General features: G+C 48.7%; 1 protein-coding gene across 1 annotated transcript in view; it reads right to left on the bottom strand.

Annotated features, from left to right (window-relative positions):
- Positions 1–18,956, bottom strand: part of COL27A1 (collagen type XXVII alpha 1 chain) — a 146,427-nt gene that overhangs the window by 23,270 nt on the left and 104,201 nt on the right. The window contains exons 33-37 of the mRNA XM_017810351.1: positions 18,522–18,575; positions 16,212–16,265; positions 14,770–14,823; positions 13,951–14,004; positions 12,005–12,112 (exon numbers count right to left, since the gene is read on the bottom strand). Coding sequence (XP_017665840.1) covers positions 12,005–12,112; positions 13,951–14,004; positions 14,770–14,823; positions 16,212–16,265; positions 18,522–18,575 — 324 coding nt within the window. The remainder of the gene's footprint in view (positions 1–12,004; positions 12,113–13,950; positions 14,005–14,769; positions 14,824–16,211; positions 16,266–18,521; positions 18,576–18,956) is intronic.

Genomic DNA, 18,956 nt, shown 5'->3' with positions numbered 1-18,956 from the left:
ATTTTTTTCAGTGTTTGACCCTGTTGGCTGCAAGGCAGACAGAATATTTTGGATTGGACAGAAAGAAGCAGAAGTATCACTGAAGAAAATAAATCATACTTTTTGGCAATTGTGACAAACTTTTCAACAGCATCTCCACATCAGCCCAGCATCTCTCCCCCCGGTCCCCCTCCTCCCAGTTAAGAAGGTATAATTTTCATCATGGTTGATGTTGCAGTCTCAGATGAATGAAAGCAACTTATAAAGGGAGATGTATCAGGGGGTTTTCACTCTGATCTGAAACACAGGCCTTAGAAGTGCCTGCTCTGAACACAAAGGAGCAATTCAGACTCCTTATAGCCCTAAAGAATTGTGCCAGTTCCCTTTCCCAAAGGGAATAGCTCCATTTTACCTAAGTCAAACATTTCAGGAGCCCACCTTGCCAACAATATTAGACTTCACAAAGGACAGGTCCCTGCTGAGCCCCGCTCTGTGTCTCTTCCATACTGCTCAGGGTTTCTGTTTGCTATTTTTCGCTGCCACTTTCCAAGAGATCACTTTTGGAATTACTTTCCCACAGATGCTGAGCAGGCGCAGCAGACAATGGGTGCCAAGCCTCCAGCGTCACCCACACGATCTACACTTTTGACAGGAGTACAGAGAAATCCTCACTAATGAAAGCATCAGCCTGAGAAATGGCCACCCCCATCCAGCTCTACAGCAGGATGGCCACCCCCATCTCACTCTGAGAGCTGGTACCAGGGCCCTGAGCAGACCCACTCCTGGGTTGTGGTGTGGGTCTGAAGCAGCAGTAACTCCCACAGGTCCTGCTGTAGAGCTTAGTGGCTTGAGAATTTGGAGAGTGAGTAGTGGAATCAATCACAAAACTTCACTGTCCAAACAAGATGTGAGCGAATAAATACACAACTGGGGTTTCCAATTAGTTGCATAGTGTTTTTCCATCAGTCTCCCTGGACTGTGCTCCAAGAGCTTTTGGAAGCACAGGCAGTAGATGTTTCTTGCAAATGGGAGAAAGCCTGCTTTAAGTTAAATCTGTTCCTGACCCGGTGGTGGCCAAGCCCTTGATCTTCTCCAGCAGAGTAGTTTTGCACACTCAGATGTGCTCCTGAGTTGCTGTGCTGTGTCACTTCTTGAAACAAAGACTTCCATGTTATGGCTCCATCCCCAGGTTGAGGGTGTGTTACACTGTCTGTAAAAGATTCAGACTCCAGTGTGTTGATGAAACATATCCTTTATTGTTGTGCAAGGCAGGTGGATCCCACTCACAGGGAGGTCACGGGGATCTCACTGCTGCTTCAGAAGAGTTTGAAGTACAGCCTGTCTCCCTTCACCTGGATACATCTCCCATGGAAGTCCCATGGCTGAAACTTGCTTCTACCCTGCACTGGGAGATGTCCTTGCTTTTTGAGAGGACAAGCTCAGGCCTTAAATCTTCCCATCTGAGAAACAAAATTTCCACACTGCTCCTAAAATCTGCCAGCATTCAAGTTCTTGCTTGTACCCGAAATCATGGAGTACAGATATAGGACTGGAGTCACATGGGAGAGGGTAAAAAACAAAACACAGCCCCAGCTTTGACAGTTCAAGTCCTGCACCCAAAAATAAACTTGATTTACAGAAGACTGTGCCACGTTCAAACAGCTTTTCACTCTCTCTGGGTTCCTTCAGCTTGTCTTTCCCTGTTGGTGGAGCCTGAGCACAGATATGGGCTCTGATAAACTCCATGTACTGGCTTTTCCCCTGATGACGCATCAGCCTCGTGGAGCTGGGATGTTCATCTTCTCCAGAAGGCTCTCCTGGGTCCTCCAGCTGGGGTGTGGCTCCTTCTCCATCGCCGCAGGAAAAAACATTGGAGCATCTCCAACTCCTGTCAGCGATTGTGGGATGAGTTGTCACTCACAGTGAGCCCTGGAGACCTTCCTTCGAGCCTCCCTTAACTCCTGTCTGCTGGTTAAAAGCTTTGCTGGCAGAAATAAATGGGTCAAACCACGCTGGTGACACCACGGGCAGGGACATGGCTCGGATCTCGCAGCCTGAGTCACCTCCTCGAGCGGAATCGGCTCTGTCAGGGAGGGATATTTCTGTGCTCTCCCAGCACGCTTTCTAGGACTTTGGCCAGCGAGCTCTGCTGGTGAGTGGGAAGCCTACCATGTGTCTGATTTTCCTGGATGTGCTTTCTCCAACAGCGCAGGAATTCTGCCCAGATGAATTCAGAGGCAGCTCAACACTTGTCTGGGGTTCCCAGATATGCGATATCTCTATTTGTGATAATCCAGATGTGGTTGCTGTTGCAATTCCCAATGCTCTCAGGGCACATACGCAGGGGTTTGCACAGTTCCCAGAAATCACTGCACTACCACACACTATACAGGGAATAACAAGCCCAGCAACAACTCTGGTAGCCTTCAAAAAAAGTCAAATCCTTTTCCTCTCCGTTCTTCTGACTCATCTGTCCAGGGATAGAAAGATAAGGGGGTAAAAAAATAAAAATAAAAAAATCAAATGAGGTTGTGTCTTTATCCAAGGTCTCCACAGCACATCAGGAATGTAGCACCATTTGGTACCTCCTTCCCTGCAATGTGAGGTTCCCAAGGTTCCTAGGGTTCCTACTCTCTTGAGCAGAGATAGCAATGATGGGAGATGATGTACAAAAGCCTACACATCAAAATAATTAAATGCAAGTTCTCTTTGCTGGACTCACATCAGTTGGGTTAGTGTGCCAAGGCACTGAACACTCGATGCTTTTATTCTCGGGGTTTGTACACATTTTGTTGTATGCTTTGGGTTACTGGTTTGCTGAGAAAACAAATCCTCTTTCCAAGCTTCTTCCTTGAGCAGAACTATTTTTAAATGGTGATTTCTCTTTTTATGCTGCATTCTTCACTAGAGAAGCATATCAGTGCCTCCAGATGATGAAGGTATTTGTGACCAGGGACAGTGGAAACCAGCGGTTTTACGAAGTCACATGCCTTCAGCTATGCCAAAATATCCAAAGGAAGCAAAAAAATTATAATCTGAGGTCTAGCACATTTGGAATTTTATTGCCATCTTCGCTAAGGACTCGGATTTATAAAGGTTTTTTTTAGTATGGCCCTTATGGCTTTCCCCTAAGGGAAAGCTGGGTGGTTTATTTTTTAATGCAAATTAGTTTATTTTGAAAGAAAAAAAAAGAGGCTTTCAGCTGCTTATGGCCTTGACAGCAAAGTCAGGTCTCTTGCAGAGCACAGCAGTAACATTTACTGGGAGCAAAGAGATGAGCAGCTCAGCTTTAAATTCTCAAGACATCAACAGTTGAAATCTGTGTTCCGACAACAACATCCAGAAAAACAAAATGAGGAAGTTGAATGAACTGCAGAGAGATATGGCCCGAATGGAGCCAAACAACAAACAGGGAAAAATCCTGACCCAAACTTCCCCACACCCAGTGATGCTCTGCTACAGGCACTGGGTCCGGGGAAGAGATGTGACTCACCATCCTGGTTTGGCTCAGGGGAACTGTGGCTCTTGGCATTCCAGAGGGTAGATGTGTTCCTGCTTTCTTTGCAGCCTTACAACACAGCCCATGAGGGAAGCTCTCAGGGGAACAGAACTGATGGGAGAACTTCCCAAAGCCTGTCTCAGACAGACTCAGGATTGCTCAGGATTGCTGTGGAGCAGAAGTGTATTTTTTTTTTGGGTGTCACTGAATGAAGGTCTGAGGTCACTCCTCCCAACCAAAAATGAGGCAGGAAGAAACAGAAGAACCAGGACACAGCTACTGAGTAAAGAAAAAAAAGTGGCTATTGTGACAGGGGAAAAAAAAAGTGCTAGTTTGAGACAGTGGATGTAGAAAGGGCAGGAAAACTAAAGCAGGAACAAAGGTAGGAAGCATGAACCATAGGATGACCATGCCCATATTGTCCAGGCCCAGCCAGTGAGCTCATTTAAAGGGAAATGAAAAAGCCCCATATAATTTCCTACCGCTCAGCAATGTCTCCATATGAGAACCTCCACTTAATAAACTTTGATCGAGAGAAGCCTCCCCCCATGGAGGACAGTTCACAAGCACTCAGGAAATTAGTGGGATTATTGGGGCCGGGCATTTGAAGACATAAATGTTTTGGATTTATAAAAAACACATTTCATAATCACTCTGCCTAGCAGTAGTTTGGAAGGGGAGGAGACAGGGCAGCAGCTCCTGAATGAGTATGGGGAAAGAAGAAAGACTCAACTGTTCTCGAGAAGAAAGACCTGATTGTACTGTGAGGTTCAGAGGGTTTCACTGGGATCACTGGGAAGTAATGGGCTCTTGGCCTGCTTGTGGAAACCCGAGTGGGGAGCGCAGGTAGAGCTGGCTGGCTGCATTCAAAGGAACAGCAAATTGGGGAAATCCTATGAAAAGGTCTGGGCTGGAAAAGACTACAGCCAGACTCACTTCGACTTTCCTTTCAGCTGAGCTCTTCGACTTAAAATGGGAATCTGACCCCAAAATCTTGTATCCCAAACTCTCTGCTTTAGTGCAAATTCTTATCTGCATGCAGCTGTTGCTCTGAAATTTGCTGCTTTTGGTTTTGTGGAGGAGGAGGTCTGTTTAACCTGGTTTTCCTAAGCAGTCACAGTGTAAGGCAGCAAGGAGAATCATGTACAGAGCAGTGCTCTGTGCTCTGAGCTGGTCTAGTTTGGTCTGATAGCCCTGAATTGCCACTAATTTATTGTTTCTGGGAAAATCCCTTTTCTTCCCCCTCTCTTTGCCTGTGTTTCCTCATCTCTAAAGAAGCATAAGAGACAAAAGTGCCACTAAAAGGCTTGATGGATGAGTGGGAAGTGCAGGAAAAGCGTAAGGCCTCATCCCCACCGAGCTGTGAAGCTTTCACACATGACACCAAAATGCTCCAAAAAATTAGCCAGTGTTGGAAGCTGACAATGGGGAAGAAAGAAATAGAGAGAGCACCTGGGCAGCACAATGCTGATTTACACTCTCCCAAATACTAAGGGTTAATATCTTCCTTTTGAAGGACACAGATGCCCTGGGGTTGTGGAAGAGGAGGGGAATGAAATCCTCTCTTGCAATAAGGAGGGGAATCTTGGAGTAACTGCCCAAAAAGTGCATCTCCTTACTCTGAGTCAGGAAAGAAACCATGCCAAGTCTATGGGATTTATTTCAAATTCTGGCTCATTTTGACTCCTATTAACTCTAAACGAAGACCAGCTGGGATCAGCCTGCCTTCCCCAGCAGCAGAGCTTCGCTGTGAGGGCGAAACGGCCCCTCAGCTGCTGGAGAGCAGCCTGGGTTGCTGCAAGCAGCGGTTCCCTGGGGACTGGGAGAGCTCTGTGATTCCCTGTAGGGTTCACAGGGCTCAAAGGCAACTCACATCCACTCCAAAGGCTTCAGTGGATTTGGTGGACTGAGTCACAGAGAGCAGAATAGCTGAAAAGGGGGGAAAAAAAGTCCTCCACAATAAAATCTCCCAAACAACAAAATCCAGCATGCACCTCTCCATAAAATGGGATGTTTAGACTCCCAGAAAAGGCTGAGCCTGAGGCCACCTGCAATGCACTGGTTATTGAAGCATGGGGAGAAGCTGATTGCAGGGCAGAGGTGCCCAGGGAATGACCATGTTGCTTCTAAAAGGGGAAGGAGAGAGACCTGAGACTGCAGCTCCCTGGAGAGGCATCACCCTGACCCTTGGTCTCATCCTCTTCAAAGCACATTTGACTGCATTCCTGAGAACCTTGATTCACCTTTGATTCTGGATGCAAGACAAATACCTGCCTATGGCTTTGCTGGATATTGGTGGGCACAAGCAATGATACCCCAAGGCTGTGACACAAGGACACACCATGGCCAAGTGCAAGCACCTTCAGCCCTGGAAATGGCTCCAGTAGAGGATCTGGCCCTGCTGATGTAGCAGGAAAGGACAGGCTGTAGGGCAGGACAAGTATGACCCTGGGCAAGTCACTTTACTACCTTGTGCACCTACTCCTAACACGTTAATCAAGGGCAAGATTAGGAGTAACACTACTCGTTTGCTAAGATTAAGGGTGTGAGGAGCTCAGTTACCACTGACACCCTGCAGGGCTGTCACAGCCCACACCGAGTCCAGTGTTCTCCATTCCTTCCCCTGCTCAGTCAGTGGGTGACCCCACACCCTCCAGCTGAGGGAGTTCAAGAAACTTCTTTTAAGTAAGAGCTCCACAGACAGCCCATGGTCCAGGGCACGAAAAACAGCTTTTCCAGGAAACAACAGCTCAGCACATTATCAAAAAAAAAAAAAAAAAAAAAAAAAGAGCATAAATTCCTGCGTGGAGAGCAGAGATTAAAACCAGCAGTGACTCCAGGATTGTCCTTCAGCAGCCTCAGTGTTTTCAGGGAGCTGAATGCCATGGAACTGATGTGGTGCTGCCAGCTGTCGCTGAGCTCATGTGTGCAGAGTGAATGGCTGGATTCAGCGACAGCAGAGCGAGGAGCTTTGTTGCAAAAAACCTTTGAATCATGTTTTCAGTGGCAGGAAACAGAAAAGAACAAAGAGCAAAAACCACTCTGGGACAAATTCTGCTGAAAGTGATGTTTGGACAACTTTGTACTAGAGCAATGTGTCAGGTGAGAAGGGGCTCCTGCTCTGCCCAAAAGCCAGCATCATCTCAGCTGGGACAACAGTGTGCCATTGCTGGAACAGCTCTGCTAGCTCAGAGAAAAAGGTCCATCCTGGCCAGTAAGTCCTCCTTCCACTTCAGGATTGTAGTTTGTAGATGAGGCAGAGATGAGAACATGACGGGAAGGATCCTTAGGGCACCATCCAGCGCTGTGTGCGGGGAGTGATGGGTCTGCGACCACAGTGCTGGAGCCAAGAGTTCACTCTGTGCTCTGTACTGGGCTGGAGAGTGGCTTGATCCTTTTCAAAGCACTGCAAGTTCCCTCAAAAAGCCTTCTCAGATCTCCACCCCAGCCCAGCTCTGTCACTCTACCCTCCTGAAGAGCAAACGAAAGGACTTTGGATCTTGTTGCACCAGAGCAAAAGGATTTATGGCCCTTTGAGCTCTTTTGGGCTGATGGTGCACATCTGCACCACACAGCAGGGCCGGCACATGCAGCCAGACCTTCTCTGATGTAATTGTTTATGGCAATTTAGGCCATTGGAGCGTCTGGCTCAAAGCTTTCTGAGTCCTGACGTGGCTTGAATGACACTGCAGATAGGATTTCAGGTTAGAAAGGAAGTGGAAAGAACTCGACTCCCAGTTTTGCTGAACAATGAGGGATTTTCTTGTTTCGGAGCATGTTGCATTTCAGTACTTCCAGGCTCTCCAGTTGCTTTCCTGGAACTGTAAAACCCTTGCTATCAGATGTCTGCCATGTATGACAACCAGCACATTATGAAAACCACAGTGCAGAGCCACGGAGCGCAGCTGGAAACCCACCACCTCCCTGCTGCCAAATGGCTTGGGCCTTCCTCAGCCACTGCTGGATCCCTTGTCCTCCCAGGAAAGGGCTGAAATGCCAAATTTTCCATCGGTGGAGAGGAGAAGCAGTGGGGGGGAGCACTTTTTGGGCGTAAGGGTTGTTCTCAGGGCCCACTTGCCTGTGAGCAGGTTGCTGGTTCCACACCAGTGACTCCAACCTCTGGCTCTTACCATCCTCTGTTGCCACGAGCAGCACTGATGGGCAGCCAGATCCTTTGTGAATGCATGGTCCCCTTTAGCAATGTTCTCAGGTTCTGTGGACCATCCCCTCATAGCCTTACAGGTTGGCAGACAAATCATCTTCTTATTTTGGCCAACCACACTGTGACACTTGCATTGCTGATGGGTGCCTTGCCAGGGTTCACCAGGCTGTTGTACCTTTCAGTCTCTTCACATACTGAGGAGACATATCCTTGTCTTGCCTTGCCCACAGAGAAAACCTGCATCTCCAGTGCACGACTCCTGCTCCCTGCACTGTTGACCCCGAGGTTTTTCTCCAGCCAGTCTCTCTGAATGCAGATACCCAAACAGCCCCTGGTGCTCTACAAGAGGAAGGGATTTTCAGCTCTTTGCTGCTCCGAGGAGCCACCAGAGGACAAAGAGCCACGTTCAGAAGAGAATCAAAGGCAAGTGAAGGCAACAAGTTAGGATTAGAAGAAGATAGAAGCCACTGGGAGGAGGTAACATGAGCCAGCAGCTCAGGAAAGGTGCACATCTCCGACGTAAGTTTGGAAATTTCAACTGGATCTTGCGCTTGTGCTCTGATCTCTCTCTTATGACCAGGGGGCAACTGGCCCATTCCTCCACCGAGCAGGAACTGGAGCTGAACGGAGCAGTGTGAACCTGGACAAAGTGACCAAAAGATAGAGGATACTCACTTATCTCAGCTCCAGCTGCCTCGAGCCCTGCCAGCCACAGCTGTGAGACTCATGGACCATCTCAGCTGCCAGGTCTGTTTGCTGAAATCCACTGGCTTTGAGACACGTACAAACTGCCCCTGGAGACTCGGATGGGGCCTCCCTGATGCTTTTTGTTTGAGATTCAAAACCACAGCGGAAAACGGTTTTCAGATATGTTAATATTGGAAATGGCTGAACGAAATTAAAGCTAACGATCCCTGAAAAACGTTTCCTGAGTGCAGAGGGAAGTTTGGTTGTGCTCAGGCGTTGTGTCAGCATTGGGATGGCTTTCTGGAAAATGAAGCCTTGCCCAGCAAAGCCAGACGTGTCCCTGCTGATCCCATTGATTGCTGGGTGAATGTCTCTCTTCTGCGTGACCCAGAAGGGCTGAACAGACCCTCTGAGCTTTCTCCAGTTTTTGAGGGTGCTCCATTACATCCCTTCCTCTGCCAGATCCAGGGAGCTCCAGGACTGTGCAGGCCCAGGAACCAATCTCCTTCCCTCAGTTGTGCTGGCCCCTTGCCACATGGCGTGTGAGCTGGTACGAGTCCCGCCAAGTTCCCCAGCTCCTACCTGTTCTGTGGCTGCACTGAGACTCTGCCCCAGGCCAGAATATACAAAACGGGCTGAAAATGTACCAGCAGTGAAGTCACATCATTTCAGAGCCATCAGGGGCCTCATTTCCTACATCTGTCAGGAGGACACTTGAGAGTGAAGTGCCACATTCCTGTAGACATAAGCAAAATAAAGATTAAGACTAAACATGTCCTTGGCGTTAAGGACAAATCTTCAAGACGTGATGTTACTGCAGGGACTTGTGATGAAAAGGGTTTTTCCAGAGGCTGTTGCTGTCCATGCAGGGCACGTCTCTGTGGGTTCCCTCCAGTACAACAGGGCCAAGCCAAGGCATAGTAAAAGCTTTTCTCTGTGTCCATGACTGCAGACGGGCATCAGCTTCCTCAAGTTAACATGAATCTCTTCCAGAAGCAGATGAGCTAGAACTCCCAGATGGAGGTCAGTTTGTTGTCACATGTGACTGCACAGATCCTGGTGTGTGTGTCTCCCAGGAACAGCACAGAAGCATCGACATCTCCCCTGTCCCCTTTGTAGCTGAGCAGGCTATCCCAATACTGGAGCAGAGGCAACATCTCTAGCCCAGGAAAACGTCAGTGGATCCAGGCAGGAATGTGGTGAAGCACAGATGTAAGGACTCCTGGGTGTCATGCCAGGAGAGACCAAATGAAGATGTAATAGCTAAAGACGAAGAACCTTTGAACCATTTGAACTGAGTATTGGACAGCACAACACTATCACATCACAAGTATTAAAACCATATGCAACATGTGTGATGTGTAATCACACAGTATCTGCAGCACACCCAAACCCAACATGCCTCCTCCCCACAGTCCAAGCACCTCCAACACCCTTCCCCAAGCAACTTCTGAGCCACCGTACAAATCCTGCACGGGAGTTTGTCACCTTGACATTTGCCCTTGGGTGAACACCTTCACAACTTTTCCATGACAAGATTTTTTGCTTTCTTTGTTCAGCAGCCTTAAAGCCTCCTTTGCACTGTGCAGTTTGTGGTGCCTTTTGTGGCATGTCTTCCAGAGCATGGCTTGGCTGGATATTCCAGCTGCCATTGCTCAGCTGAAAAGGATGAGGTTGAAGTTATCTCTAGCTGTTTGCATTTCTGCAAACCTTATCTAAGGGAGATCACGCTAGTATTTGCACTTTCCATGAGAAGGTAGAATGGAAGTCTCAAAAAGAAAAAAATGGGAAGAGAAAAATTATTTCTACTTCTGTCAGAAGACTTCCAGATTCGAATGACCTCAGAGTGAGCACAGGAACACCAGCCTGTGTATTAGTAACGGAGTTTGGCAGGGGAGGCAACAGTATCTGGAGCCTGTGCAGGTCTGAAAGGCTGCTTGAGTTTAGGCATAAGGATATACAAAGAAGCATATTAAAATAGTAGATGGAAATATAGCACTCTGCAGTAAAAAAAACAAAAGGGAGTGATTATGAGCAGGAATCTTGGCTCATTGACTCAATTTTTTTTTAAAAATAAAACAGAAAACAGCATCATGTTCCCAGGGACATGCTGGCAAACAGCAGGGATTGAGTCTGAGAGAATCTATATTTTATATTTTATAACTTAATATGGCATTTGCATGATTTTAATATTTTTATTGGTTCTTAAAACATGCACAATATAAACATGTGAACCAGCCAGAAGTACAGCACATGAAGGGCGACTGTCCAGCTGTGCCAGCCTGCAGCTGGGAGGGAGCTGAGGTACTGGGGACCACCCCATGGTGTGATCCCAATCCTGAAAGGGTTCCCTGTGGATACGGGGGGCTGTGGCCAAGACTGGCCTTATTTGGGACAGGACTACAGGCTTATTCTGCACATTTATGGTGCTGCACCACAGCTTTAAGCCAATGTTTCCACTTTCTGGTTGAGTCAGTGTTCAAATCCCTACCTCAGCCCAAAAATAACATGAATCCATCTCCTTTTTTGCTTCCATCCCCTCACACCCTTCTCCCTGCTCTTTTTAGCCAGCCACAACGTCACCAAAAGGAAAATCAACATGCTTCACCACCGAGCATCCACCCAGCGCTCGGCGGTACCTGCCTGCTCTGCTGCCTCCCTCTCATCCCAGGCTGGGATTTCAGAGCAGCCACCAAACATGGGCTGCTCATTTCTTTCCCACAGATGTGTGGGGTGGGAGCTGGGATGTTCTGCAGCTGCACAAGGGATGAGACTTGTGCTGCAGGCAGGCATGGCCTCCAGTCAGGGTGGCTGCATCCCACTCACAGCTGGGCCATCCCTTTGCAGGACAAGACCCATGCCTCTGAAAACTTACATCCATGACAACAATGACAACGAATAAACCACACCATTAAGCTGATAAACCCTACATTTCAACCAGAAGGGCCTGACTTTTAGAGCAGCCCACAGGGGCACTGGGCAGAGCCATCCTCCACCTGCCACCACCGAATGAGCCCCAGCCAGACCCTGCCTGGCTCCCACTGCTCTCGTGTCAGGGCCAGAGTCACACTTTTCCTTTCTATGGCACCAAGATCAGACGTCCAAGCAAACCACACATGCCCCTGGTATTCACTGAAGGTTCAGGAATAATTTCCTGCTAATTTCACCTCTTCGTTTTCTATATTTAAGGGGGAGCCTTAAATATAGAATTATATATAAAATATATAGAAATATATATCTAGATAATATAAAATTAAATATAAAATACTAAAGGGAAGACCAGAAGCAAGTAAGTAATCATCAGAGAAGGCTCAAGGTTGGTCGTTTCCAGGCTCCAGGCCAAGCCAGCTGTGGCAGCCAGGGGAAACTCAGCCCCTCACAGCCCTCTGTACCTCCCTCTCTAACATCCTGCCAAATCCATCTTACATGTGCAGGAGGGAGGCACTGTCCCAAAGCCTATGGCAGACCAGAGGAGCGATCCACATCTCAAGTATGTCCTGACTGGAAGACCAAACCAACCCCCAGATGCAGTTTTTCACAAAAATGACATATTTTACGACAGCATTTGCAACAAGTGACATCTCAGATGGCCTCCTGCCCTAAGCAGTGTCCTGGTTCACACACTCATCACCATAGGGAACCCATGGATCGCCCATGGGCTGGATTCGCAGACTCACTCGGACACCTGTGATTCCGGGATATCCAGGAGGTCCTTCTTTTCCCTTCAGTCCTTCATTGCCTTTTTCTCCTTTCTCTCCTTCCAGGCCTTGCTCTCCTTTGTCCCCCTGTGGAAGAGAGGAGAAGTGGGAGGTTTTCATGCCCACACAACACATGGGTCACTGTGCATTGCCTCTTGCAAGGAAAAACCCACCACATAATTAATATTTCAGGAGTCTGAGAGGAAAAGAGCCTGCAAGCAAAAGGATGAATGAGGATGAGTCATAATACACTTGACATTTAAAAAAGGAGCAAAACCAGGTTTCTTTTCTTTAAAATCTCTTGGCTAGAGGAGAAGGAACTCCCCCATTACACAGGGTAACCTGAACCCCTTTGCTTCTTCTGCAATAAGGCCTGAACCTCCCACGTGAATGAGGCAGGCAGACAAGATCTGAAAGCCTGCCTCGCCTCACCCAGAAGCCCTGAGCTTGGGATGTTGGAAGACTTTTAATAGGATGGGTTTGTCTGGAGTGGCTGCTTGGCTCTCACTGCCAAATAGGAATCAGTCCAGGGCTCAAACAAACGCTCTGGAAAACAGTGTGACCGTGCCCTGTGAAGGATTTATGTTCTGAGCAGTAGGTGCCCTGTCAAATCACTGTTCTTATAGTTACAGAATCATAGAATCATTTGGGTTGGAAAAGACCTTTAAGATCAGTGTGTCCAACTATTAACCCAGCACTGTCAAGCCCACCACTAAACCATGTCCCCAGCTGCCACTTCCAGGGATAGTGACTCCACCACTTTCTGGGGTAGCTTATTCCAATGCCTGACTGCCCTTTCTGTGAAGAAATTTTTCCTAATGTCTAACTTAAACCTTCCCTGGTGAAACCAGTCTTGGAAATTTAGGAAAAAATCCGGCAGATAATGAAACTTCAGTATGGATCAATGACAACCAACTGGAATGCAGACAAGAAATACAATCACAGAAGTGTAAGAAGAAGTAAGTTTGGAGCTGTTTTTCTTCTATCAAGTCAAATAAAATATTGTCAGTATTTCGCATTATTCAGTACTACCACTCCAGTTCTATACTGGGATCAGCACCTGCATTTTTGGAGCCAACCAGCCTTTATTGAGTCATTTTCCTCTTGCACCTGCATGGTGAGAGCTCAGCAACATCTTATCTGGTTAAGGAGCAGAGACACATCTGGTTAACTGTCCAGAGACACATTTGGGGTGGAAAGAGCTGATTTGGTTCAAGAGCTCCTGGGGACAGTCAGAGAATACAGAAGCCTTAACTGTCCTTAAGGAAGAGGTTTTTTGGTCCAACATTCAGAGATAAGTAGAAATAAAGACACATGGCAAATAGCTTAACTAGAATGAAGAAATAAACTGCATTGTTGTGGGATCGGCTGCTCTTTCTTTCCATGGAACAAAATTGTTGGCCTGTTTGGAAAGGCTGGCTGTGCAGGGACAGGAATCAGAGTCCTGTTCCAAAGGCAAGGTAGCAAACTCACAGCAGTTAGATACAGAATGAGCCCTGAGTGAGTACCTGGGGCTCTGCCAAGGGGAGAGGGATCTGGTTTCTTTACTTGCTAACATTGTTCTGGTCAGTGGTGCATGGGAGAGGGATGGGCAATTCTTGATTCCTCTTGCCAGGCCCAGGAATTCCTGATTAGTTGGAAATTTGTTCTGTAAAGACTCAAATAAAACAGACAAATTGTTGGAAACCAGATTTTTAAGAACTTGACCTTTTTGGAGATCTGATCAGATGCCAAAAATGTGGGTAGAGGAGTGAAACAGGAGGAGTTTGTTATGTGTGCTTGCAGAAAAAAAGTCCTTGGAGAGAGCAGGGCAGAGGCTGATTGCACAGTAACCCCCTTGGCTTCATGCTGGCCCTAGGGATCACAGGGATCTGAGTGCACAGAGATGTGTGTGAGAGCTGACACTCCACGAGACTGAGGTTTACCTTGATCCCATCTGGCCCAGGCAGCCCGCTGTCTCCTTCCAGCCCGGATTCTCCCTGCAGACAGAAGGAAGCACCATGAGGCCATGCCTAAACATGCTTTTCCCTTTGCTTTCTGCAGCTGACTTGTGGTAGCAGTGGGGCTGCAGCAATGGAAGCCCAACCCTGCACTTTGACATGTGTCCTATCCCATACCCTAATGCTGAACAAGCTTCCTCCGGAGCAATAGCAAGAATTCAGCCTCTTGCTTTATTCTGAGCCACAGTTTCTCCTCCACGGACCTGCTGCTGGCCTGTGGGAAGACCTCCTTCCCTGTGTGAAAAGGGGCTCAGTCTGTATTCATGTAACTTGGGGCTTCCCCATCCTGCTCCAACAACCGACCTCAGTCCTGAGAAGGGACACAGACCCTGGAAACCTCAATCCATGCATTCATCCCACCCCAGCTCCCTCCCACACGTGCACAGTGTAGCCAGTGTTTCCCTGTTAATGCCTCCTTCTGCTCCAGCATCCCCTGCCCCGTGTGGACACAGCCCCTGGCAAACAGGAGGGGTCTGTTCCCACATCTGTTCCCACACTGCCCCTTTCACACGAGAGGGTGTCACAGCGTCACTGTGGTACCCCAGAGGCTCATGAAGGCTGGTGAACTCAGGCTGACAGACTCTGTGGGGAAGGGGCTTCCACCTCCCAGAGAAGGAACAGGGGCCATGAGGGTTACGGGATGCCCAGGGCAGGGTCTGCCTGCCCAGCTGTGTTTGAGCAGGGACAGACCCTCTGGGGAACTGTCAAGGCACAGAAGCCCCACGAAAAGGTGGCCATACTCACCCTTTGGCCAATGAGACCTTGCTCTCCAGGGACTCCCAGCTGGCCAGGATCACCCTAAAAAGAAGGAAACTCAGACATGGAGACAAGCTGTTTGCTGATGGTGAGTGAACATGAAGCACGTCCCATTGCACTCCTCATTTTGACTTTTTCTTTCCTTCTCCCACACAAACACCTTCAGTTTTCAAGGGGGTCCAAAGGCCCAGCATAGGGAGAGCACACAGGGACACCTCTGGCAGGCTGTGTTGCAATAAAGCTTGACAGGACAGGGGTCAAGGAGTGGTCTGTGCTGCCTGCAGGTATTCCCTGGGCATGGTCCTTCCCAGACAAGCAGCAATGCTGGGTGCAGTGTGGTGTGGTGGCAGACATGACCAGAGCGAGGGAGAAGAGATCCAACAGCTCTTTGAGCCCCAGCCCCTGGAGAAAAATCTGAATCTTTGATGGCACCAAAAGGAGAGAACCAGAAAACTGGTCTGCAAGTGATGACTGCCCAGACCAGCCTTGGTTCAGCTCCTTCCAGGTTGGAAGCTCCAGAAGGAGCAGGACAGGACTCTCCCTCCCCGACTTCCCACAAGGACCTGTTGCACTGACAGTGGGTAAAGGGGTGTCTGTGGAAACCATCGTGTCCTGCTCCCCAGGAGGGCAGCCAGGAGCACAGGAGCTGAAAACACTTGAGCAGTATCAGGATGCCAAAGGCACAGTAGCTCCAGTGAAGTGTCAGAAGATTTGCCAAGGAAAACATGGCAAAGGATGGGGCTGGGGGTGAGGGTGAAGAGCAGCACAGAGGAAACTGCATTTAATCCCCACACAGAGTCTGTTCAAAAGCTCTGCTCGCAGGAATGAACCTTCAAACCAAGGGGGCTAGGATGAAATAAAAACTCCTCTGAGCTGCTCAGCACAGGGATCTTATTCAAACAAAGAGATGGCTTTTATAGGCCTTTCCATGAGGACAAGAAGGAGAATTCATAGTCTGGAGCAGGGCACCCTTTCCCTGTAACCATCAGAGGAGCTCAGTCCCCACAGAGCTGAGGCTTGGAAACTGAAGGTATTTTTAAGTTTGGGACCTTCCTGAGACACTTCTGGTTTCAAATTAGAAGCTGCCTGGATCTCTGAGTCTAGAGGACTCCTTTCTCCATTCAGATTTTGGATCTGCAGAGAGCTGAGCTTCATTTCCAAGGCCCTTCACAGTTCTTGAGGCACAAGATCCCTGGGACGGTGCTTCTCCCCAGCACTGATGGCCTCCCCCTCAGGTTGGGGCTCAGGAATTCGCAACCAAATGCTGAAGTTAACTGGATTTTATATTTTAAACTTTATCTTTTGTTGAAAGCACTTTCTGCTTTAGCTGCTGGAGGGCAAACCTGCAATGTCACTCAGTCCTGCAGGAACACAAGTCGCTATTATCTCCCCAGTCTGATAGAGGAATTGCAGTAAGGGGTTTTTCTTACCTTCATGCCAGGTTCACCTGCAAGGCCAGGTTGTCCCATTGAGCCAGGCGGTCCCTGGGAAAAAAAATAAATCCAAGACGATGAAAAAGCCATTGTAACTAAGTAGAAAGCAAGATCAAAGACATAATTCCTTTAGCAGAGCCCTCCTGGGACAGCTGAGCCCTGGTTGCAATGCAATTACCTCCCTGGAGCTGGCTCGGGGTTCGCAGCATCAAAGAGGCCCAGGACCCCTCGTGCCTGCTTTCTGGGAGGGCTCTGATCAACTCTCACACCTTCTCCTCTCCCCAGCCTCCTCTGCCAAGCCCCTTTCCCTACCCCCTTCCAGCCCCTCTGCTTTCTAAGGTAGGTAACCACACTGGAACTAGCTGGGAAAGAGGGGGAAAGGTCCAGAATCAGACTTGAAAGCCCTTTACCAGGGTCCAGACTGGCTGTTAACAGTGGGTAACAAAAATGCTTGGCTGTGCTCTTGCTCCCTGATTCCCAGCAGCTCCACTTCTCCATTAGCACTGGTGTGAGCACATTTTCTGCACCACGTGTCTTGTTTTGTTGAGGGTTAATCTGCCCCAGACTCCACAGCTTCAGGCTGAGCCTTTGCCCCCTATTCCCAGAGAGCCAGGGGCATGATGGTGCTGGCAGCTAAAGGGAGCCAAGAGCAGCAAGGTTACACTGAATCCTCCAGCACAAATTTTGTCCAGGTTAGCCTTGACAACCCTCACCCACTGTCTCTGGCTGTACTGGGCCATAAAACATGGAATACCAATGGCTGGGATCAGACCAGAAATCAGGCTGGAGTAGCAGAGGGAAAGTGTCTCGTTGCTCTGAGAGGAGCTTGGCATCCCTCGGAGAGCCAAAAATGAGTGCTTGACCTGGGAAATGATGGGAAGCAAGATAGGAAGATGGGAGAATGACCTTGCAAACTGTACTCCCTCAGTGTCCAGTGCCATGTGCAGCCCCGTGACAGCCGGGTCATGGTCGTTTGCTATGTTTAGTATTGAGACCTACTGGGAGCTTTAATCTTTGTACATTTTTCTCTTACCTCTGGGAAGCGTGGGGAATGAGCAAAACAAGCTCAAAGATGGGACAGTAAAGCTTCTCTTTAAAGGATTTGAGTGGTTTATTTACTTATGATATTTGCATTCCGGACAACAATCTCCCTTCTCTTTACAGTTGGGAATAAAGGAAAAAAGAGCACATAGTCAAGGGAGCTGCCCAGGGAATAAAGCCAGTTCCTGGCTTACTGAAATGGATTCAAGCAGAGGAGGGAGCAGGGTGTATGTTGGGTTTGTGAACAAATGGTCAAGTCACGCAATGAGAAAATTCAAGCTCCAATGAAAGCAAAAATCCTGCTTTGGTTTCTCCAGAGGTGCCAGTGCAGAGAAAGGCTCCTGGAAGAGTCACAGATTTGAATGAAGCTCTGTACTTTCTTGGTTGGCAACATCCAGAGTGGCTGGGTAGCAGCTTTCCAGCTCCCCAGTGTGGTTTACCACGCTGAGAGCTCGCTCCATCCAGTCTAGCAGCCATGAGAATGGAAACTTTCATGACTCACACCCTTTGCATAGACTGCATTAAAAGCCACCTTTGCTGCTGTTTTCACGACTGAGTGAAACATCGTGTCTGTGTTACAGCTCAGGACCTATGGAGAGGAGCTACCAAAGGGGGACTGGCACACTTGGTATAAAGAGCCAAGAGTGTGACACTCAGTGGGAGTGAAATGGAGCCAAAACTGCTGAGGAGGTAGGGGGAAATCATGGAGGCATCTCCCTGCACTCCCATCAGGGCACTGTTTGGCAGCTGCTGCTTGGTTGTGGTGTGTTTGTGCCACTGCTTCATGGCAACGGCAGCCCAACAGCACCGTCAGCAGCAAAGGCGTCTCTGAGCTTCCTCCACTGTGCTGGGGCTGCCATGGCAATCTGGGCAGGCTGGCAAACCTGTGTCACGTCAACAGCAGCACCAGGGAGTGGGGAAAGGCCAGTGCTCAGTTTGAATTGTTATTGTGCTGGGTCCCTGACTCTGTACCCTGGTGCAATAAGTTGGTCCGTGGTGCGGTCACCCTTAAAAGGTTTCTCTTGGTGTGAAGATGGGTCTGCACATCCCCCAGCTGGGTGTCTGTGGCCTGCGACTGAAGTGATGCTCAAATTCCTGATTTCCACTGTTCGCTTTGGAAGCTGACTTTCAGACTTTAGGGAAATCCTTCCTGCTCGTTCCACACCTCCAGGTGTGGAAGGATGTGCCCCTGCACATTTACTCCTCCCTCAGTCCTGCCACTCTCGATGCAAAGGGAAAACAAACGGGAGCAAAGATCATACCTACCTTATGCCCAATTTCTCCCAAAGGCCCAGGTGGCCCCTGTGGTCCCTGTGGACCCTGAAAAACAGACATACAAGACTCCTTTCATACATGTCTTCATTTCTGAAGGGCCATCACTTCTGTGGTCTGTAAGATAAAACACCAGCTCCCCCCTACACCTCAGAGGAGTTATGCACTGTGCAAGAGCTGGAGATGGAGAGGCAAGCAATGGGTGTGCTGAGGCACCTTAGCAGGCAAAGAGCTCAGAAGGCCTTTCATCTTTCTGGCTCCCATCCAAAATAACTGCAGTTGGCAACCTGGAAGTGCCTGGTTTACCCACTCCCTTCACAGTCCAGGATGGTCCCCACAGAGAGAGAGAGCAGGAAGAGATCCCTCTTCTTGCTTTGGTGGTCCTGTTGGCCCTACTTGAGGTCTGTGTCTTCCCCTGTCACCTCCCAG

The sequence above is a fragment of the Lepidothrix coronata genome, unplaced genomic scaffold, assembly GCF_001604755.1.
Source record: "Lepidothrix coronata isolate B3197 unplaced genomic scaffold, Lepidothrix_coronata-1.0 Scaffold28, whole genome shotgun sequence".
Lineage (NCBI taxonomy): Eukaryota > Metazoa > Chordata > Aves > Passeriformes > Pipridae > Lepidothrix > Lepidothrix coronata.
Note: the sequence above shows the minus strand (reverse complement) of the source record. Positions and strands in the feature narration are given on the sequence as shown.